Source organism: Nyctereutes procyonoides, unplaced genomic scaffold, assembly GCF_905146905.1.
Source record: "Nyctereutes procyonoides isolate TBG_1078 unplaced genomic scaffold, NYPRO_anot_genome, whole genome shotgun sequence".
Taxonomy (NCBI): domain Eukaryota; kingdom Metazoa; phylum Chordata; class Mammalia; order Carnivora; family Canidae; genus Nyctereutes; species Nyctereutes procyonoides.
The window spans coordinates 20,331,260-20,351,396 of NW_026575048.1; the positions used below are offsets into that span (position 1 = coordinate 20,331,260).

General features: G+C 41.9%; 1 protein-coding gene across 1 annotated transcript in view; it reads left to right on the plus strand.

Moving 5' to 3' along the window:
- The first annotated feature begins 4,559 nt into the window (after nt 1-4,559).
- DRC1 (dynein regulatory complex subunit 1) overlaps nt 4,560-20,137 on the plus strand; it is a 38,699-nt gene continuing 23,121 nt past the window's right edge. The window contains exons 1-3 of the mRNA XM_055327435.1: nt 4,560-4,714; nt 14,351-14,438; nt 19,055-19,167. Of these exons, the coding sequence (XP_055183410.1) occupies nt 4,560-4,714; nt 14,351-14,438; nt 19,055-19,167 (356 nt within the window). The remainder of the gene's footprint in view (nt 4,715-14,350; nt 14,439-19,054; nt 19,168-20,137) is intronic.

Sequence of the window (20,137 nt, forward strand, 5' to 3'; positions counted from 1 at the left end):
AGTAAATAAAATCTTAAAAAAAAAGAATGACCAGCTGGCTTGCTTTTGGGTTTTCTGTAATCCTGTGGCTTGTTTCAGAAAGCAAAGTACTAGGCAGGTGGCAGTTAACAGTTGTTCATGGTGTCTTGCTCTTGACTTTGGGTACTGGGCAGTATATAATAATAACTGGGTCACACAGTTTGTAAGATGGTTGTCTCATACCTAAAAACATTTTTGTGGAGAAAAGTGTTAATTTTCCAGGCTAATTCCATAAGAACCTAATGACCCACACTTATTAGTACACTTAATCTTTAGCATATAAATCATAAGCTTTATTGAAAAACGTCATATTTGCTAACATTGCTTCTGAGAATATTTCCTGTCTTTTACATCAGAATTGATCTATCAAATCTGAAAGCAGGCATTTAAATTTTTTTTTCTGTAATAGGTTTGAAGACGGTGAGGGGACGATGTTCTCTATTTTAACCCAGGCTCGTTCTCTAGCAGTGTGCTCATAATCCCCTGCCCCTCCCCCTTCCAGCCTCTTGGCTGCCCCAGCAGTTATCCCTGCCCTTCTATCTACAAACCTCCAACAGCCAGCAAGCACCTGACAGCATAGCAGGGCACAAACTAGGTAAGCAGCTTGGGTCTGCCCAAACTTAGACACTCTGCCTCCAAAGTGTCTCACTCTTCTTCCTACTTTCATCATTTTAACTTGTTCACAAATTTCCTGAAAGAAAACTTACTATCAGCTCTTTCCATTTTTCTTTTTGCTTTCATTCTGAAAGTTTCTCAAGCTTTTAATGCCATGACTGTTCGCAGTCATGTTCAGCCTGGCCAGCTTCAACCCAGGGCAAGTGACTTTTTTTTTTTTTTTTTCCTGAGCCTCAGTTTTTTCACCTGTAGGATGGGGTTAGTAATATTACTGCAGTCATGCGCATGTGCTATGAATGATGCGTGGAGGTATTTAGCACAGTGAGTGGTCTAATTAAGTGCTTGGTTTCTACTAATAACTAATTCTGTTTTTTTTACCTTTGAACTTTTCCCTAAGCCTATGACCTACTCATGACTTCTTTCTTCCCTGTTCATACATGAAGATGATAGGTGGGGCAGTTCTAAAAATACCTTGAAATGAATAAAACAAGATTGCTCTCTAAGACTCTTGATAAAATTCACACAAATTGGAAGACAGGAATACGCCAGGAAATTATGTAAATGTTTGATGAATTCCCAAGCCCCAATTTGATGATATGGTGTAATCTTATGGATGTGGAATTAAGTATGTGACTTGACTTAGTATACTAAAATCAAGTCAATGTATCATTTTTCTGGAAAAAGACTATATACTTAGAAGTTAGATGGCAAGCCTGTAGATGGCAAAGGAAGCCCATATATTCAGAGGGGTTTGCATTTACCATCCCAAACTTACCCAGGGATGGGGTGAAAGGACTCCACCTACCCTTTTTGGGGCAAGTTATATCCACTGTGGGCCCCTAAGATCATTACCATCAGTCGTACAACAGCAAGAAACTTGCCCATTATAGTTGGACTCCCTTTGTAGATCAGCCACAGAGAGGTGCTGGTCACAGGTCATAAATACATGTGCTTGTGTGTCAATTATAGTTTCCTGCTCAAAGTAGGTATCCTCTTTTTCTCTCATGAGCTTATTAGTGTAAGTCCATTCTCAAAAGCAGCTCTGCTTTTGGAGTATTGCCTACCAGTGAGGACCAGACTCTGGATGCTTGTAAATCATCAAAGTGGACCTACGCCTACAACCCACCTCCAAATCTCTCTCACCTGTGACATTTGCCTGCTGCCATCTTCTCAGGTACCTGTCACCACTCTTTAAAAAAAAAAAATAAACTTTTTTTTTATTACAACAAAAGTGATTTGTGTTATTTGTAAAGTGTTTTTAGAATAGAAAATAAAAGTGACCCATAGATCCACGCCCAGAGATATCAACTACTTTGTATTCTTTTTTTTTTTCAAATCAAAACTTTACTAAAGCAGTGTAAATTTGGGTAAATAATTTAATTTCTACATTTTAATTCTTTCACCCAGGTTTTCAGTTTGAATTCCAGTTAGTTGACACACAGTGTACAATATGATTCAATACTTCATACAACACGGTGATCATCACGGTGCCTTCCTTAATCCCCATCACCTATTTTACCCACCCCTCTCCCCTCTGGTAACCATCAGTTTGTTCTCTATAGTTAAGAGTTTGTTTCTTGGTTTGCCTCTCTCTCTTTCCCACCTTTACTTGTTTGTGTTTCTTAAATTCCACATATGAGTGAAGTCATATGGTATTTGTCTTTCTGACATAATACGCTCGAGGTCCATTCATGTCATTGCAAATGGCAATATTTCATTGTGTATGTGTGTGTGTATAAATCACATCTTTACCCATTCATCAGTAGATGGGACAGACACTTGGGCTGTTTCCATAATCTGGCTATTGTAGATAATGCTGCTAAAACATCAGGATGTATGTATCCCTTTTATTTTTTGTTTTTTATTTATTTAAATGCCAATCAGTGTATGTTGGCAAATTGAATACCAATAAAAAATAAATTTATTATTAAAAAAAGGAAAAAATAAATGCCAATCAGTTAACATGTGTATTATTAGTTTCAGGTGTACAATATAGTGATTCAACACTTGCATACAACACACAGGCTACAAAATCAATGTACATAAATCTGTTGTATTTCTTTTCTCTTCTCTCTCTCTCTCTCTTTTTAAGAGAGAGTGGGAGTAGAGGCAAGGGAACGGGAGAGAATGAATCTTAAGCAGGCTCCATGCCCAGTGTAGATCCTGACATGGGGCTTGATCTCACAACCTGAGATCATGACCTGAACCAAAATCAAGATCGAATGTTTAACTGACTGAACCACCCAGGAACCCCAGAAATCTGTTGTATTTCTATACACCAATGATGAAGCAGCAGAAAGGATTCAATCTCATTTACAGTTGTACCAAAACCAATAAGACACCTAGGAATAAGCCTAACCGAAGATGTAAAAGATCTGTACTCTGAAAACTTTAAAACACTGATGAAAGAAATAGAAGATGAAACAAAGAAATGGAAAGACATTACATGCTCATGGGTTGAAAGAACAAATAATTAAATGTCTGTATTACCCACAGCAATCTACACATTTATTGCTATCCCTTTCAAAATACCAACAGCATTTTTCCAGAACTAGAACAATCCTAAAATTTGTATGGAACTACAAAAGACCCCAAATAGCCAAAGCCACCTTGAAAAAGAAAAGCAAAACTGGAGGCATCACAATTCCAGACTTAACAAGTTATAATTAAAAACTGTAGTGATCGGGATCCCTGGGTGGCGCAGCGGTTTAGCGCCTGCCTTTGGCCCAGGGCGCGATCCTGGAGACCCGGGATCGAATCCCACGTCGGGCTCCCGGTGCATGGAGCCTGCTTCTCCCTCTGCCTGTGTCTCTGCCTCTCTCTCTCTCTCTCTCTCTCTCTCTGTGACTATCATAAAGAAATAAAAATTAAAAAAAAAACAAAAAAAAACTGTAGTGATCAAAACAGTATGGTACTGGCACAAAAACAGACACATAGGTCAGTGGAACAGGATAGAAAATTCAGAAATGAACTCACACAACTATATGGTCAGTCTTCAACAAAGCGGGAAAGAATATCAATGAGAAAAAAGTCTTTTCAAACGATGTTGGGGAAACTGGTCCACTTTCCTATACCACACACAAAAATAAATTCAAAATGGATTAAAGACCTCTAAATGTGAGATCTGAAACCATAAAGCTCCTAGAAGAGAACACAGGTAGTAACTTCTTTGATTGGCCTTACTTTGTGCTCATTTTTTGACCATATGTACTAGATATATTTCAAATAGAACTTGGATCACATTCTACACATTTGTGTTACATCCTTTCTTCCTCATTTGATACATCTTTATGTCTTTGTAGGTCAGACCCATTCTTAGTAGCTACATTATTATCCATCCCGTGAAAGCTTTATCAATCCCATTTTTTAAAAAAAGATTTTATTAATGAGAGACACGGAAGAGAGGCAGAGACACAGGCAGAGGGAGAAGCCGGCTCCCTGCGAGGAACCTGATGTGGGGTTGGATCCCAGGACCGCTGGATCACGATCTGAGCCAAAGGCATGCTCAACCACGGAGCCACCCAGGCGTTCCTATCAGTTCCCCTATTGATGGATTTCAGGGTCATACTAGTGTTTTAAACTACAGCGAGCATACATATACATCTGTGTACACTTCTTTCAGCAAACACTAGTTGAGGACTTACTACGTATTAGGCATTATGCTAGGCGCTATTTGTACAGCGCTGAACGAAACTGATGTAATTTTCACCCCACTAAGAGCCTAAGTCCCGTTCTCTCTCCGGGAGAAGAATACAGAACCCAGGGGGGCGTGCAGCTGCAGGTGGGCGTGGCCTGGGAGCTGTTCGCGCGCGCTCCAGCTGCGGGTCAGGTGCCTGCTTTTCCCTGGCAACGACTTGTTGCTAGCAACCGGGCGGTGGTCTGGCGGTGGTCCAGGCGCCGCCGGCCTGGGGCGGGAGGCACCTGCCATGAATCCGCCGGGATCTCTGGGGGTTCTGGAGGAGAAGGAGGAGGAAGACTTGTCCATCCCGGTTCTCGGGCCGTCCATACACTCTGACAACCCTCAGGAGCGGATCCAGGCCCGGCGCCTCCGCATCGCGGCGCGACTGGAAGCCCGGAGGCGGTGAGCGGGGGTCTGGGCGGTCGGCAGCGGAGGCGGGGACCAGGCGCGCGCCTTCCCGGGGCGGGCGGGCCCCACGTGTGAGCGCAAAGATAGGCGGTGAGCTAGGAAAAACTTCTTCTGGAAGGTTCAACCAAAGTATGGGATATGAACACATTCAATACACTTGTGGAGTCAAAGACGGAAATAATAGTCTCTGCAGCAGGGACTATTATTTATTGAGTTTTTAAAAATTTATTGAAAGCCTGCTGTGCCATGCACTGCGAGCAATGGACTGCAGACACAGGCCATCCGTGACCTCCTCTCAGAGGTCTTTCTTTCCTCCTTCCCATCCCCACCTGCCTTGCTTCCACAAGCATTTCTGGAGTGGACCTCAGCTGTCACTTCTGCTGGTCTCAGTAGCTTATCTGGTTGTATGACACAAACCCTCATTCCTGAAGGGTCTGTGCCTGATAATCATACCCTTCTCAGGCCAGGATTGTTGCACCTGTCTACTCATAGGCACAGTGGGCTGTCACGAGAGGATTCTAAGAGGCACCTGCATGATCTTCTGAATTCCTGAACACCCTCACGGTGTAAGAGCACTTGTACCCTGTCCTGCTGGCCAGGGTCACCTATCCTACCGAGATGGTGACTTCTTGTTTGCTGGCCATTAGATCACAGAATGGTATGGCTGTGTTCCAATAAAACTTCACTTTAAGGGATCCCTGGGTGGCGCAGCAGTTTAGCGCCTGCCTTTGGCCCAGGGCGCGATCCTGAAGACCGGGGATTGAATCCCACGTCGGGCTCCTGGTGCATGGAGCCTGCTTCTCCCACTGCCTGTGTCTCTGTGCCTCTCTCTCTCTCTCTCTGTGACTATCATAAGTAAATTAAAAAAAAAACTTCACTTAAAGACATTGAAATTTGAATGTCATATAATGTTCATGTGTCACAAAATTTTCTTCAGATTTTGATCTTGTTTTCTGAATTCGTTTTTTTTTTAATTTTTTTAAATTTATTTATTTATGATAGTCACAGAGAGAGAGAGAGAGAGAGGCAGAGACACAGGCAGAGGGAGAAGCAGGCTCCATGCACCGGGAACCCGATATGGGATTCGATCCCGGGTCTCCAGGATCGCGCCCTGAGCCAAAGGCAGGCGCCAAACCGCTGCGCCACCCAGGGATCCCCTGAATTCGTTTTTTAAGAGAAATTTTAGATTCACAGCAAAATTGAGTGGAAAGTACAGAGATTTCCCATATACCACCTGCCCCCACGCATACACAGCCTGTCCCACTATCAACATCCTCCAGAATGGTTCATTTGTTACAAATGATGAAACTCGGGCAGCCTGGGTGGGTGGCTCAGCAGTTTGGCACTGACTTCGACCCAGGGCATGATCCTGGAGACCCGGGATTGAGTCCCCCGTCGGGCTCCCTGCATGGAGCCTGCTTCTCCCTCTGCCTCTCTCCCTCTGTCTCTCATGAATAAATAAATAAAATCTTAAAAAAAAAAAACAAATGATGAAACTCCACTAACACATCATCACCCTAAGTTCATAGTTTACATTATGATTCACTCTTGGTGTTCTATGGATTTTGACAAATATATAGTGATATGTGTCCACCATTATAGTATCATACGGAATCGTTTCATTGCCTTAAAAATCCTTTGTGCTCTTCCTATTGATCTGTTCCTTTTTTTTAATCATTAAAAAGTGTAAAAATCATTCTTTTCTTATGAGCCCTACAAAAACAGATGGGTCATATCTAGCTCTCAGGTCAGTCTTGATGTAGTGGATCAACGTGATGTTCTCTGGGGTATCCAAATGGTCCTGATTTATTCAGTCTATGTTTTGACAGAGATCAGGAGAATCAACATGACGCTGTGAGTGTGAGAATTATATGTGTATATATTATTGTCTGTTCCATGTAAATGTGAACTTCCTGATTCTTTTTCCTGATTTAGGTAGAAAATAATACATTTGGCCCAATCAGCAGCTACTTTGTATGTACCTAAGACCACTCTACACTACTCCAGCAAAGATACCACATTTATATGGCAACAGCAATGAGGCCTACAGTATTGATAATCATATTCTCAGATCCAACCAGTTTTTGCAGGGACCAGACCCGTGAACTAAATGGAGACATGATGGGGGGGACCACTGCTCCTGTATCCTTGAGATCCTTAAGGGTGATACTAATTTCCACCATCCCCACTCCCTACCCCCCAGTTTGTGATTGTTTTTATGTATTCAGGTACAGTTTTAAAGATGTCCACTTGGCCTTCCCTCCCATGATAACTCTTACCCACTCACCAACAACTTAATGTGGGAATTTCTCAAATTTCTAAGTATGTTAAGATCACTCTGATTGCTGTCTGAGGGATTGGTTTGCAGAAGCCAGAAGTATAATTGAAGAGGCCAGTTAGGAAGCAGTTGCATTGGTTCTGTGAGGGATGAAGTTGGTCTGGTGGGTTTGGAGAGAAAGCAGATGTAGTCAAGAAATGCTTTACAGTTTAAACTGACTGGATTTACTGATTTTAGATATGCTAGTCAAAGACAGGGAAAAAGCAAGAATGGCTTGAACAGCTGAGTAGATGGTAGTGTCTTGCATTGAAATGATAAAGATGGTGATGGGGGAAGTGAGTCAGGAGGATTTGGAAATCAAGAGTTTGGTTTTGGACATATTCAGTGAAATTGGATTTTGGAAGACTTTAAAACCAAGATGTCCATTAGGCATTTGGACATGGGTCTTCAACTCAGAAGACAATTCTAGATTAGAGAGGTCAACAGCATTATGATTGTATTTAAAACCATGGGAATGGATTGAATTTACTCTGGAAAAAAGGATAAAAAGAGATGAGAAGAGAGCTCAGAAAAGGAATTAGAAACAGAAAAGGAATCGCTGACAAAGGGTTGTCTCCATGACATAAAGACCACATGGAATGGCTGGTGGTGCTGGTGAAAAAACGAATATGTGAGGTGCAGTGGTGTACCTAATGAGTTTAACACCTGGAGCAGGGGATTAAAAAAAAAAAAAAAAAGAAGCCTGAAAAGGAAAGCAGACAGTGAATGTTTTCTTTGAACTTTGTTTATATAACCAGGACAGTGAAAAAAATATAAAAATAAAAGTAAAATTTCTGATTTGAAACAAGAAAACAAATGGATCAATACCTTTTAATTACGTTAAAGTATTTGGGGATGGGGGAGGAAGAAAAACATGAAGAAGTGTTTCCAAAAGAATTCCTCGAGGTTTAGAGAATGAATGCATGCAGAATGACAGAACTGAACTAACCCAAGTTCAGCTTCTTCATGTTTTCAATAGCTGGGCTGTTGTTTATGTCAGACCCTCTTGGGGGTTGGGGATGTGCGCTGTGCCTAAGTGAGCTGGGACCATTTGGAACCATCTCAAAAGTCCTCTCAAAACACATGCACACAGCCAACTGTATTCTCTTTGTTCTCTGAATGAACCTCATTAGTTAAAAGATAATATATAGAAAGGTTCTATACTGAAGTCTATATATGTATGTGTGTGTGTGTGTATATATATATATATACACACTAAATAAATAAATAAATAAATAAATAAATAAATAAATAAATAAATATGTATATATGATTTTTAAAAAAAGTAATCTCTACACCTAATGCAGGGCTCAAGATTACAACCCTGAGATCAAGAGTCGCTTGCTTTCCTGCCTGAGCCAGCCAGGCGCCCCGTACATGTTATTTAAAAATCAACAGTAACAAAAAAAAAAAATCAACAGTAACTGCAGAAATTGTTTAGAACTTAGATTAATGGAAGATTTTTCAGAAAGGAGGGTTTTATCACTGACCTTGTATTGTTGCTGACACAGGTTGGTAATAAAAAGCAGACATATTTTAGTCCACTATGTCATTTTGAAATTAGCTGTAGACTCCTTGATTGCCTCTGGTGCCCACAGCCCTAATTCGTTGGGCTTCAGGGTGCCATCAAGGTATAGTTTTAGGGAAGAAGCTATTAATAGAATCAAATGTAATATAAAAATAAGAGACCAGTATTGATAGGCTACAGCTCCTGAAAATCCCAGTCTCTACTGTCTCAGTTGAAGTTTGAAATTCCTGAGAGATGGGACTCCAGAGTAAGGATGGCAGATGGAGCATATACATTTATCTTGGATCTCTATCAAAACCCCATTAGCATGACATTTAAAGGGATTAAATAAAAAAGACATAAATCCACAAAGTCAAGCAAAACAGAAGGAACTCAACAGCAACAACATTTTGGAAGCCGGGAAGCATAAGGACAGATGGCAATGGTTTCACAGATTCAAGGCTATGGAAATATAAACTAGTAGTGAGGAAAGCTGAAAGCCCTCTTGATTTACCCTGCAGTAAATTCTCAAAAGACCAAAAATCGGAAGCTTCAGGTTCAAGTAGAGGTAGAGGCAAGGAAGGGGACTAAAATCAGGGAAATAGTTTAGAAAAAAATCATTGGATGCCAGGAACCTCTTTTCGACCTTGCACAAGACACTGGAGGTTTGGAGGAAGGAGACTGGATCTACATTTTGAGGGACGCTGGACAGAGATGGGGCAAGAGCACAGTACTAAGAGCAAGGATTCTGTGACCCTGTACACACTGCAGCTGAGACCGTGCAGTCCCTCTCCCCTCTTTGGGATATGGGCAGGCCGGAGCTTCACAACAGAGGCAAGAGATTGAAGTCTCTCTGGAAAAGCGGATCAGCCCTCATGGAGGGACTTGCAGGCAGTGACATCCAGATTTGCCCACCAGGTGGACCAAGTAGATAGTCCTGGACTAAAGTTCACTGTTGTCAAGTTACAAGCTTCCTTCAGCTTTTCTGTCTTGTGATGAAAGGTAGCCAAGGATTTCTAGATGTCAGAGGAAAATCTTTATCATGAAAGGTGGACACCAAGGTAAAAACACAGAAAAAAAGCAACTTATAGGAACTTGATACTATGTAGGAGAAAAGACAACATTAATACAACAAAAAGACTGTCATTCAGACGATCTTCAGAGAAAAAAAGACATGATATTGCAACCAAGGAACAAGAGAAGGATGCTATTAAAAGGGGTGTTGCAAGAACAAAATAGAGCTCTTGGAAATTAAGCAATATGATAGAAATGGAAAACTCTAGAAGGGTTAGGGAATAAAGGTCATGGAATATAGAACAAAAAGAGGGATGTCTGGGTGGCTTGGTGGTTGAGCGTCTGCCTTCAGCTCAGGTTGTGTTCCTGTGATCCCAGTGTCCTGGGATTAAGTCCCACATCAAGCTCCCTGCAGGAAGCTTGCTTCTCCCTCTGCCTGTGTCTCTGCCTCTCACTCTCTGTGTCTCTGCCTCTCACTCTCTGTGTCTCTCATGGATAAATAAATACTTTATTTTTTTTTAATTTTTATTTATTTATTTATGATAGTCACACAGAGAGAGAGAGAGAGAGGCAGAGACATAGGCAGAGGGAGAAGCAGGCTCCATGCACCAGGAGCCCGACGTGGGATTCGATCCCGGGTCTCCAGGATCACGCCCTGGGCCAAAGGCAGGCGCTAAATCACTGCGCCACCCAGGGATCCCTAAATACTTTAAAAAAAAAAATAAGGATATAGGGAAAAAAAATCAGAAACTGAGAGAGAAGATTTTTAAAATTTAGAGGACTAGTCCAGGAGACCTAGTCTCTCCTTTCTGGATCCATAAAGAAAGGGCAGAACAAACAGAGGGGAGGCAGTGATCACTGGAGTAGTCAAGGAAATTGATGAGCGCTGAAGTTCATAAGTTTCTGGCTTGGGTCAAACACCTGACTGAAAATGTTCAGCCCAGTGGGTGAAAGCAGACCCAGTCGTGGGCACACCATTGAGAAAGTTCAGAGTGTTACTGAAAAACCCAAGTGTGGCTGCCCTTCACTCGAAAGGCCAACAATGCTCAAGAGAGGAGTTTCAACTGGAAAGGAAGATGAGCTTTATTCAGGGGCCTGGCCACCTGGGGAGAAGGTGAACACTTGTCCCAGAAACCAACTCATCAATGTCTGCCTGGCTGAAGATTTTTAGAGGAACTTTCTGGCAGTTAAGCAGTAAAAGGGGAGCACACTGGTCTTTAATGTTTGTTGATTGTCTGCAGACTCAGGGGTGCCAGCTGCAGACAGTATCTGGTATCCGCGTGCTCAGTGCTTGGAGGTTGTGCATTGGTGCCGGGCATGGGAGTGGGGGATTGTGCAAGAGGGTTTGGTCCAGGGTCTTTCTAAGAAACAGTGCAATGCATAATCTATAGACACACAAAGAAAGGTTTAGTTAATCAATCATGCAGGCTGGAAGTGCTTGCTAAAACAAACATACATATAGGAAGACTCTTAAATTGGCTGGAGGGGCTGAGGCAGCGGCTTCAAGAGCATTGAGAGCCAAGAGAAGGAGCCTACAAGTTTCCAGAGGGAAACCAACAACTGTCACATACAAAGGAAGGATTAAGAACCCTGGCAGGTAGAAGACAGTGCTCTCAAATGCGGCAATGCTCTCAAAGTTCTGAAGGAAAATGATTTCCAACCCAGAACACAAAACCCAGCCAAACAATCAATGAAGTGCCGATTTTTTAAATGCTGAGAAGGGACTTTGATTGGTCAGGAGGCGGGGTGTTCAGGAAGATGGCAGCTCCATTGAGACCAAAATTTTGGGAGCCCCGAGGAAGCAGTTTCCTGAAAGAGGGACTCAGCCCAAATGTGAGGACAGAGAGGTCTTTCTGGGGATGACTCCTTTGGGGAATATGCTAGGTCAGGGTTGAACAATAGAAATACAGTATGAGGGGCACCTGGGTGACTCAGTCCGTTAAGCCTCTGCTTTCTGCTCAGGTCATGATCCCAGGGTCCTGGGATCGAGACCCGAATCAGGCTCCCTGCTTAGCCGGGAGCCTGCTTCTCTCTTTGCCCCTCCCCAGCCTCATACTCTCTGTCTCTCTCTTTCAAATAAATAAGTAAATAAGTAAGTAAGTAAGTAAATAAATAAATCTTAAGAAAAATACAGTATGAGCCACACATGTAATTGAAAATTTTCTACTGAACCAAGCTGATAAGTTTCTCAAAACAAAAATCAAAGCAACAAAAAACAAATTTCTAGTAGCCCCATTAAAATGAACAAAACAGGGCAGGCAGCCTGTGTGGATCAGTAGTTTAGCACTGCCTTCAGCCCAGGACATGATGCTGGAGACCCGGGATCGAGTCCCACGTCAGGCTCCCTGTATGGAGCCTGCTTCTCCCTCTGCCTGTGTCTCTGCTTCTCTCTCTCTCTCTCTCTGTGTCTCTCATGAACAAATAAATAAAATCTTAAAAAAGAACAAAACAGGTAAAATTAAATTTCATCATTTATTTAACCCACTATTTAAAAAATATCATTTTAAGCTATAATCAGTCTAAATCATCTTGAGATATTTTTCTTTTTTCATTCAAATTCTTCAAAATCCATTTAGTTTGTATTTTATACTCACGGGATATTTCAATTTGGATCAGTCACTTCTGGTTATGTGTACCTTTATTAGACAGTGCAGTGCAAGAAAAGCCAGAAATGATAAGTAAAAGGCAGCAATGGGGCTCAAGTTAAAACTAGGTAATGTGAGTTCTTTTTCTTTCTGAAGCACTGGTCTTTGCTCCAGGATGTGGAACACTTGGGAAGATTATTTAGATAGAGTTGGTACTTAATTGGTGGTCAAAGTAGAAAGTCAAGAGAATGAGTGCATTTTGTGTCATAGTGGGGAAACCATTAACCTGGCAATGTCTGAAGACCTGAGTAGAATGGAACAATTAGTTCTCTTAGTTAATGGCAAAGAGTAGATTCAATAAGAATAGGGAAGTGAATGAAATGACAAGAAAGAAAATGGGTTTTTGGTTAGATTTGGAGGGGGTGGTGTAATAATATGTAGAGCTGTGCTGAACTTTGAACAAAGGGAGTAGAAGTGGAAGTCAGTAGTAGAAAAAAATCAAGAAAGAATGAGACCAAGAGATCTGTTTGTTTCACTGTGGATGAGGTCGTAAGATGATGGTTTCATTTTTCTTAAGGCAGTACTGGGAGTCCTCGTGGCCACTGTGTGCCGGAGGGGAGAGTAGACTGCCATGTGGTAAATGGTGTGGAGGTTGGTGGGGTCATTCCCCCATGCTTCCTCCAAAGAAGCCCATAATCAGGAACCTTATTTTACCTCTTCCTCTTTGGTCTTATTTTTTGATTAACACACACATGTACATACTATTTGTAAAATTCATGCAATACAAAAATATGGAGAATAGAAATCCTCACAAGAGTTCCCTTTCCTTAAATAGCTACTGTCATCTGTTTGCATATGTCCTTCCAAAAATTTCCTTTGTGTATATAAGCCTATTTAAAAAAGAACATTAATATTATACTTTGCATATTGCCCTACAGCTGGCTCTTTTTACTTTACCATTGTGGACATCTTTGCATATTGCTAGATATTACGTCATCCTTTCTATAGGCTATGAACTATTTTCTTATATTGCCTCATAAGCTCATAATAAGTGGGTATTAGTAGGTATTAACATGGGCATAGAGATGCTTCCATGTTCCTGTTAGTAGAGTCAGTGCTGTAATAATCATTTTTTTAAAGATTTTATTTATTTATTCATGAGACATACAGAGAGGCAGAGGGAGAGGCAGGCTCCCTGCAGGGAGCCCGATGTAGACACGATCCCAGGACCCCAGGATCACGCCCTGAGCCAAAGGCAGATGCTTAACTACTGAGCCACCCAGGCACCTCTGTAATAATCATTCTTGTGCAGACTTCTCTGAGTACTTTCTGCAGAGAATTCCTGAAGGTTGGGTTAGAGGGGAGACATATTTATATTTAAGTTTGTGATAAATCTTGCTGAATTGCCTTTTAGATAGGCTGCTACACTTCACATCCCTACCTGTGGAGTGTTATGAATAGTTGGGCACCCATACTTGGCCCACACCTGATATCAATCTTTTAAATCTTTTCTTGTCTGATATAGAGAATAATGATACCTTATAGGCTTCTCAATTTCATTTCTCAGGTTCTATGTAAAGTTGAATGTATTTTTATTTTACTTATTTATTTTTAAAGATTTTATTTATTTATTCATAGAGACACACAGATTGAGAGACAGGCAGAGACACAGGCAGAGGGAGAAACAGGCTCCAGCAGGAGCCCGACTTGGGCCTTGATTCCGGGTCCCCAGGATCACAACCTAGGCCAAAGGTGGCGCTAAACCGCTGAGCCACCCGGCTGCCCAAATGTATTTTTAAATGTCTATTTGCCTGTTGTATTTCTTCTGTAAATTGCCAGTCCACATCCTTTGTCCGTTTTTCTAATTGATATTGTCTTTTTTGTATTGATTTGAAGGAGCCTGTTCTATTTTCTAGATGGCAACATTTTGTCAAGTATCTTTTGCAAGTTTTTCCCTTGACTTTCAAGGAGTAGTTTTAAATTTTAAGAAGTAAAGTCAATCTTTTTTTTACCCCCTAGCTTTGGTCTTATTCTAAGATTCTCTCCTGTATTTACTTCTAGTGTTTTTATGATTGTGTTTTTTATACTTAAATTTTTATCCACATGGGATGTATTTTTGTATTATGATGTGATGTACTATGGAAACTCTAAACATAGAATCTACATACTAGAAATAACTTTAGTTTCTCTACTTTCTTCCATCACAGGGAAGCGCTTGGAGAATATTTAGATGGGAAGAAAGAGAGTGAGGAAGATCAAAGCAAGAGCTCCAAGCAGAAAGAAGAAAGCAGACTGGTATGAGCTGGGTGGAGGACAGGTCAGCCTGTGACACTAGGGAGCTGGGTCTGAAGTCATAGTTTTTGTACTTAGACCAGAAGAATCTCATGAGAGATTCTATGTTCCTGCCTTTAGGTAGAAGTAAATTTAAATATTTCCCATTTTGAGAGCTCTCTAGGAGTGAGCTTTCATTTCATCCTATGGACGACTATTCATTGGATCAAGTCCAAAGGTTTAAGTTGCCCATTCAGGGTCTCCTGTTCCTGTCCTAACTTCAGTCTTCTCTCCCATCAATACCCACCTTGGGCCTTGGCTCTGGCATGGCTGATCTGCTTACTCACCTCCAGTGGGGCTCCACTCTTCCTGGTGTGTGCCTCTGATCCTCTGGAATGCCAAGTCTCTCCCTTCCCCTCCTCCCATCTCTCCTCTACCTTTCTCTTCTCCTCTCTGGTCATCAGGTTGCCTTCCCATACTTCAAGACCATCTCAAGCCCCAACTTGAGAGGACTTCAAGTCCATGCATGATTCCTCTGCAGCCAGGCTCCTTTAATTCACACACCAAATATTTCTCTGTGCCACACATTTCATTTTAAACTGTTCTCTCTCTTGTAGGACTTCATATATGTGTGTCTGTAGTGTCCCCAGTGTAGTGGTAAGCTCTGTGAGAGTGAGAACTTTTCCATACACCTGTGGAGTAGTGCAAAGCTTATACTCAATAACACTAAAAAAAAAAAAAAAAAAAAAAGGCATTGATTGCTCTCCCGTGGCAACGACAGGGTTCCTATGATGTTAATAAAGGACTTGGAACAGGAGAGAGAATGAACAGCAGTTCCAGTCAGCAGAACTGGCCAAGTGCTGCATTTAATTAATTGCTAAATGAATATCATAGGCAGTGAGGGCTGCCCAAATGGGCCTGATGCTGGACGGTTACATGGAGAATGTGGGATTTGAGCTGCATCTTGGAAAAATAGGTGAGATTTATAAAAGCAGAGAGGAGAGAGATCATTTCTGGCAGAAATTGAAGTGCACTTACAGGGAGAAAAAAATACTCAAGTTACTGAAATGTCATTATAGAGCATTGAGATATATAGAGACACCTGAGTAAACTGTACGGTACTGTGTCAAGGACAAGATACTTTATGGAGGCGGAAAAAGTACTGAGCTGCAGTGTGTTCTTGGTCCAGATCTGGGGCTCACTGTGAAGTAGACGAATCATGCCATCTGTCTGTACTGGGATTACTTCCTCAAAGTGTCAATGATCTCTGAGCATTGCTGGGTAGGATAAAAAAGATAGTGTATATAATCTAAAACCTACTGTTATAGTTTCCACTGCTGTGGTCTTGAAAATTCTGATACATAGTTTATCTGGAGCACTCATTGAGTTGCTCCAACGAGATAATGTTGTTTTCATAGGAGCTTTTCGAGCTTCCTTTCATTTAGGATGCATAAATTGTTGGCATGGAAAAGAAATATATACAAACCAAATGCTTACCTTCCTCAATATCAAGATATTAATAATCAGTTGTACCCTAAGACTTGGACAGAAAGGGCCACTGTCCTTGGCCCTACACCTGATCAATCATTTTTAAATTGGTGATTCGTTTCCTATTGAATCTTGCTCCAATTTTATAAAGATACTCTTCTAAGTTTTCTCTTAGAAGCTTTATTGTTCTGTCACTTATATTTCGCTCTGTAATCTATCTCGAATTGATTTTTGTGTGTGGTGTAAAGGTAAGGCTTAAGATTCACTGCTTTGTATGTGGATTTTTAATTGACCTGGCACCGTTTATTGAAAAGATCATCCTTTCCCCACTGCACTGCAACAAACCTTTGTTGTGAATCAAATGATCCCATATGTTGATTTGTTTCTAGATTCTCTATTCTGTTCTATTGGTCTGTTTCTCTGACTTTACACCAATTCCATACTATTTTAGTTGCTGTGGCCTTATGACAGGTATTGACATCTGGTAGCGTAGATCCTTTAATTTTGTGGTTCTTCAGGATTGCCTTGGCTATCCTCGACCCTTTGCATTTCCATATAAACTTTACAATCAGCTTGTCAGTTTCCACCAAAAAGCTTGCTGGGATTTAAAAATGTATCTATCTATTTATCTATCTATCTATCATCTATCTATCTATCTATCTATCTATCTATCTATCTATATCTATCTATCTATCTATTAATATTTAGAGAGAGGAGTGGGGGGTGTGTGGAGGGGAGGGGGATAGGGAGAGAGAGAGCACCTTCAAGTAGACTCCCTGCTGAGCATGGAGCCTGTTGCCAGCTCCATCCCAGATCCTGCGATCATGACCTGAGCTGAAATCAAGAGTCAACCACTTAACCCATGAGCCACCCAGGCACCCCCTACTGGAACTTTGAGGTCGAATTGAACCTATAGATCAATTTAGGAGAGACTATCTTTTACCAATGAGATTTACAATCCATGAGTATAAAATATCCCTCCATTTATTTACGTATTCTTTAATTTTGCCCAGCAATGTCTCACACTTTGTGTAGAGGTTATAAGTGTTTATTGTGATATACAAAAGTACAATTGGTTTTTGTATATTGACTTGATAATCAGCAACTTTGTCAAATTCACTTGTTAATTCTAATAGTTGTCCTGTGGTTTCTTTTGTTTGTGTGTTTATTTTTTTGCATATATAATCATATCATCTGAAAGTGAAGTTTTATCTTTTCCTGTGTTGGTGTGTTGATGACTGTAATATTTTCAATTTTACTCTGAGTTTGAAATACTTGATTCAGAAATTTCTGATGTTCACATTGAGCAGAAAACAGTATTACTCAAATATGACAGGAAAGGAAGTAAATCCTTAGGCATGTAAAACCATTTGGTACAAGTGCTAAAACTATAGCCATTTAAAAAAGTCTGGAGTACCCTGGATATCTGGGTTAAGGCTCCAGTTCTGTATTCATTAAAACTGCATTTCCACATGTCCTTAGAAGGGTGAGATGAAATAGAATCTCTGATCATTTCAGTGACTCCTTTGTACAGAGATGTTTATAGCTTCTTTGTTCAGGAACAATTTGAGAGCTGGAGAATTTGTAAATTCCAAAACAGACTTGGAAAAACTTAGACATAGCCTCAGGATACTTGAACTTTTTGTTGAAATCATGTCATCACCCAAAGGCCAGGAGTGAAGACACTTGAGTGTGGGGTTCAAAGAGGGATTTATTTATTTATTTGACAGAGAAAATCGGAGAGCGTGAGTGCATGAGTGGGGGTAGGGAGGGGCAGAGGGAGAAGCAGACTCGCCATTGAGCTGGGAGCTTGATATGTGGGGCTCAATTCCAGGCCCTTGAGATCATAACCTCAGCTGAAGGTAGCCGCTTAACTGACTAAGCCACCCACAGGCCCCCAGGGAGGGATTTAGAAGGGGGGGGGTGCCAATAGCAAAACTGCTGAGTCATTAAGGGAGACCCAAGAGCCCATGTAATGTTAGCTTAAATAACACAGATGCTTTGACCTCTGGCTTACTTAGTAGTTCAGAGCATACATACACTGTCCAGGGCTGATATGGGGGCTCGTCGATGCCGGGGAACCTCATCTCCTTCTGCCTTTCCTTATGTGGCTTTCATCTGCTCACCGCGTCACAGCAGAGCACCACAAGCCCACCTGGGAGAAGGGGGACATGGGGCAGCAGAGGGCACACGTTTTCCCTTCAACACACAATTCAGAAGTGGCACACATCACTTCTGCTCATGTTCTATTGATCAGACTGTATTCAAGCTGCAAAGGAGGTTTGGGAGTAATATCCATTTTGGAAGGTCAAATGTCCAGTTAAAATTGGGGGTTCTGACCCTCGAAGAAGAGGAGGAGGAATGGATGTTGGAGGATGATTGCCATTATCTCTGCCTCATCTATCTCACCCACTGAATTCTCAGAAAGGCTCTTGGTGGTGTCAGCAACTTGGAGGGTCGATGGGGGCAAGTGCCAAGACGTACTTAGAGTACCTGCCAGTGTGCTGCTTGGCTGATCCCTATTCTAACAAGAATAGACCAAAGTACCTTCAGAATCACATGTGCGGGCAGCCCCGGTGGCTCAGCATTTTAGTGCTGCCTTCAGCCCAGGGTGTGATTCTGGAGTCCCAGGATCGAGTCCCATGTCAAGCTCCCTGCATGGAGCCTGCTTCTCCCTCTGCCTCTCTCTCTCTCTGTGTCTGTCATGAATAAATAAATAAAATCTTTAAAAAAAAAAAAAGAATCACATGTCCTATTAAATTGTAAGCTCTGATATCACATCGCCAACATCCCCTGGTGGGAATGAATTGCCAAATACGGGCTACTGTTAAGTGAGTCTTAAGCTTTTATTCCCGCTTGGCTGGCTAGAACAGCTACAGACAGTTGTACAAAATGTTTCTAACTTCATAAAATCTTTTTTTAAAAAAGATTTTATTTATTTATTGGAGAGTGAGAGTGAGTGAATGCGCGAGAGAGAACATGAGCGAGGGGAGAGGCAGAGGGAAAGGGAGAAGCAGGCTGCCCGCTGAGCAGGAAGCCCAACTCAGAGTTCGATCCCAGGACCCTGGGATCATGACCTGAGCCAAAGGCAGACACTTAACCGACTGAGCCACCCAGGCGTCCCTCTAACGTCATAACTTACTTGTTTTCAGAAATTGGCTAAACTGCTGCTCTGTGGCACTGAGTTGGTGACAAACATCCAGGTAGCTACAGATATCAGAGAGATCCACAGGAGAGTGGAAGAAGAGGAGATAAAGCGGCAGAGGTGAGGAAGCCCTGCTCTGCAGCCTGGGGGATGGAAGATATCTCTTCCGTGGATCCCTCAACCCTCCCCACCTTTTGGAAGGTGCCTGTGTCACATTTACTCTAGTAGAATCCCCTGATTGCTCCTTAGGAATCCCTTCCTTCCTTCCTTGCCTTCCTCCCTCCTTCCCCCTTTCCTCACTTGGCCATTTCAGCTCATTTCTGTAACAGCACGATATTAACAATATTTTTAGTTGTTCCCCCACTTTAGCTCAATTAGCTCATTGAGCCATTTTAGCTTATCTCCTCAACAGCACGATATTAACAGTATTTTTAGTTGTTCAGCATAAGTAATTCTTTCAGCATCTTTACTACCTTTACCAGTACGCAATTGGTGACTTTATTCTTGCAACTTCCCACTGCCCGCTGACGGCTGTACGCAGAACCGAATGGGCTAATTTCCCAGGCACACCAAGGAGTTAGGCCTTGTTCCAGAACCTCTGAGGAAAAACCCAAGCTCTCAAATGGCAGAGTTACAGCATAAATGTGGGCTTTAGGAAGATAACCAGTCCATTTTTCATTTTTTGAGGTAAAAAGGCAAGTGAATTATAAACTGTACTCTGTGTTCCAGCTGGGAAGGGAAGCGAGAAGGAAAGAAGGGAGCTCGAGGTTAAGTGGTGACTCCTACCCTGCAGGGCTTGGCGCTCTGGCTGGGAGGCAGTCTCCTAGAATGACAGTCTATTCAGGTAGGAAGAGAATCCCGGCATCTGTCTTAGCAGGCGTTCTCCATGCTTGGGAGGGGGCTCTCATCCTCACGCCTCCCTTCAGCAGTCTGGTACTCCCTCCTCAGTTCACTCCATCACAGAGTCTCTTTGGAATTTCTGGAAAGGCCATGCCGATTTTCCATTGCTTAATAGTGGAGTTTCCTTATTTGTAAAATGTCCCCATGGTCATTTATTGATCATTTGGGGGAGGAGCGGCCACACACCTGA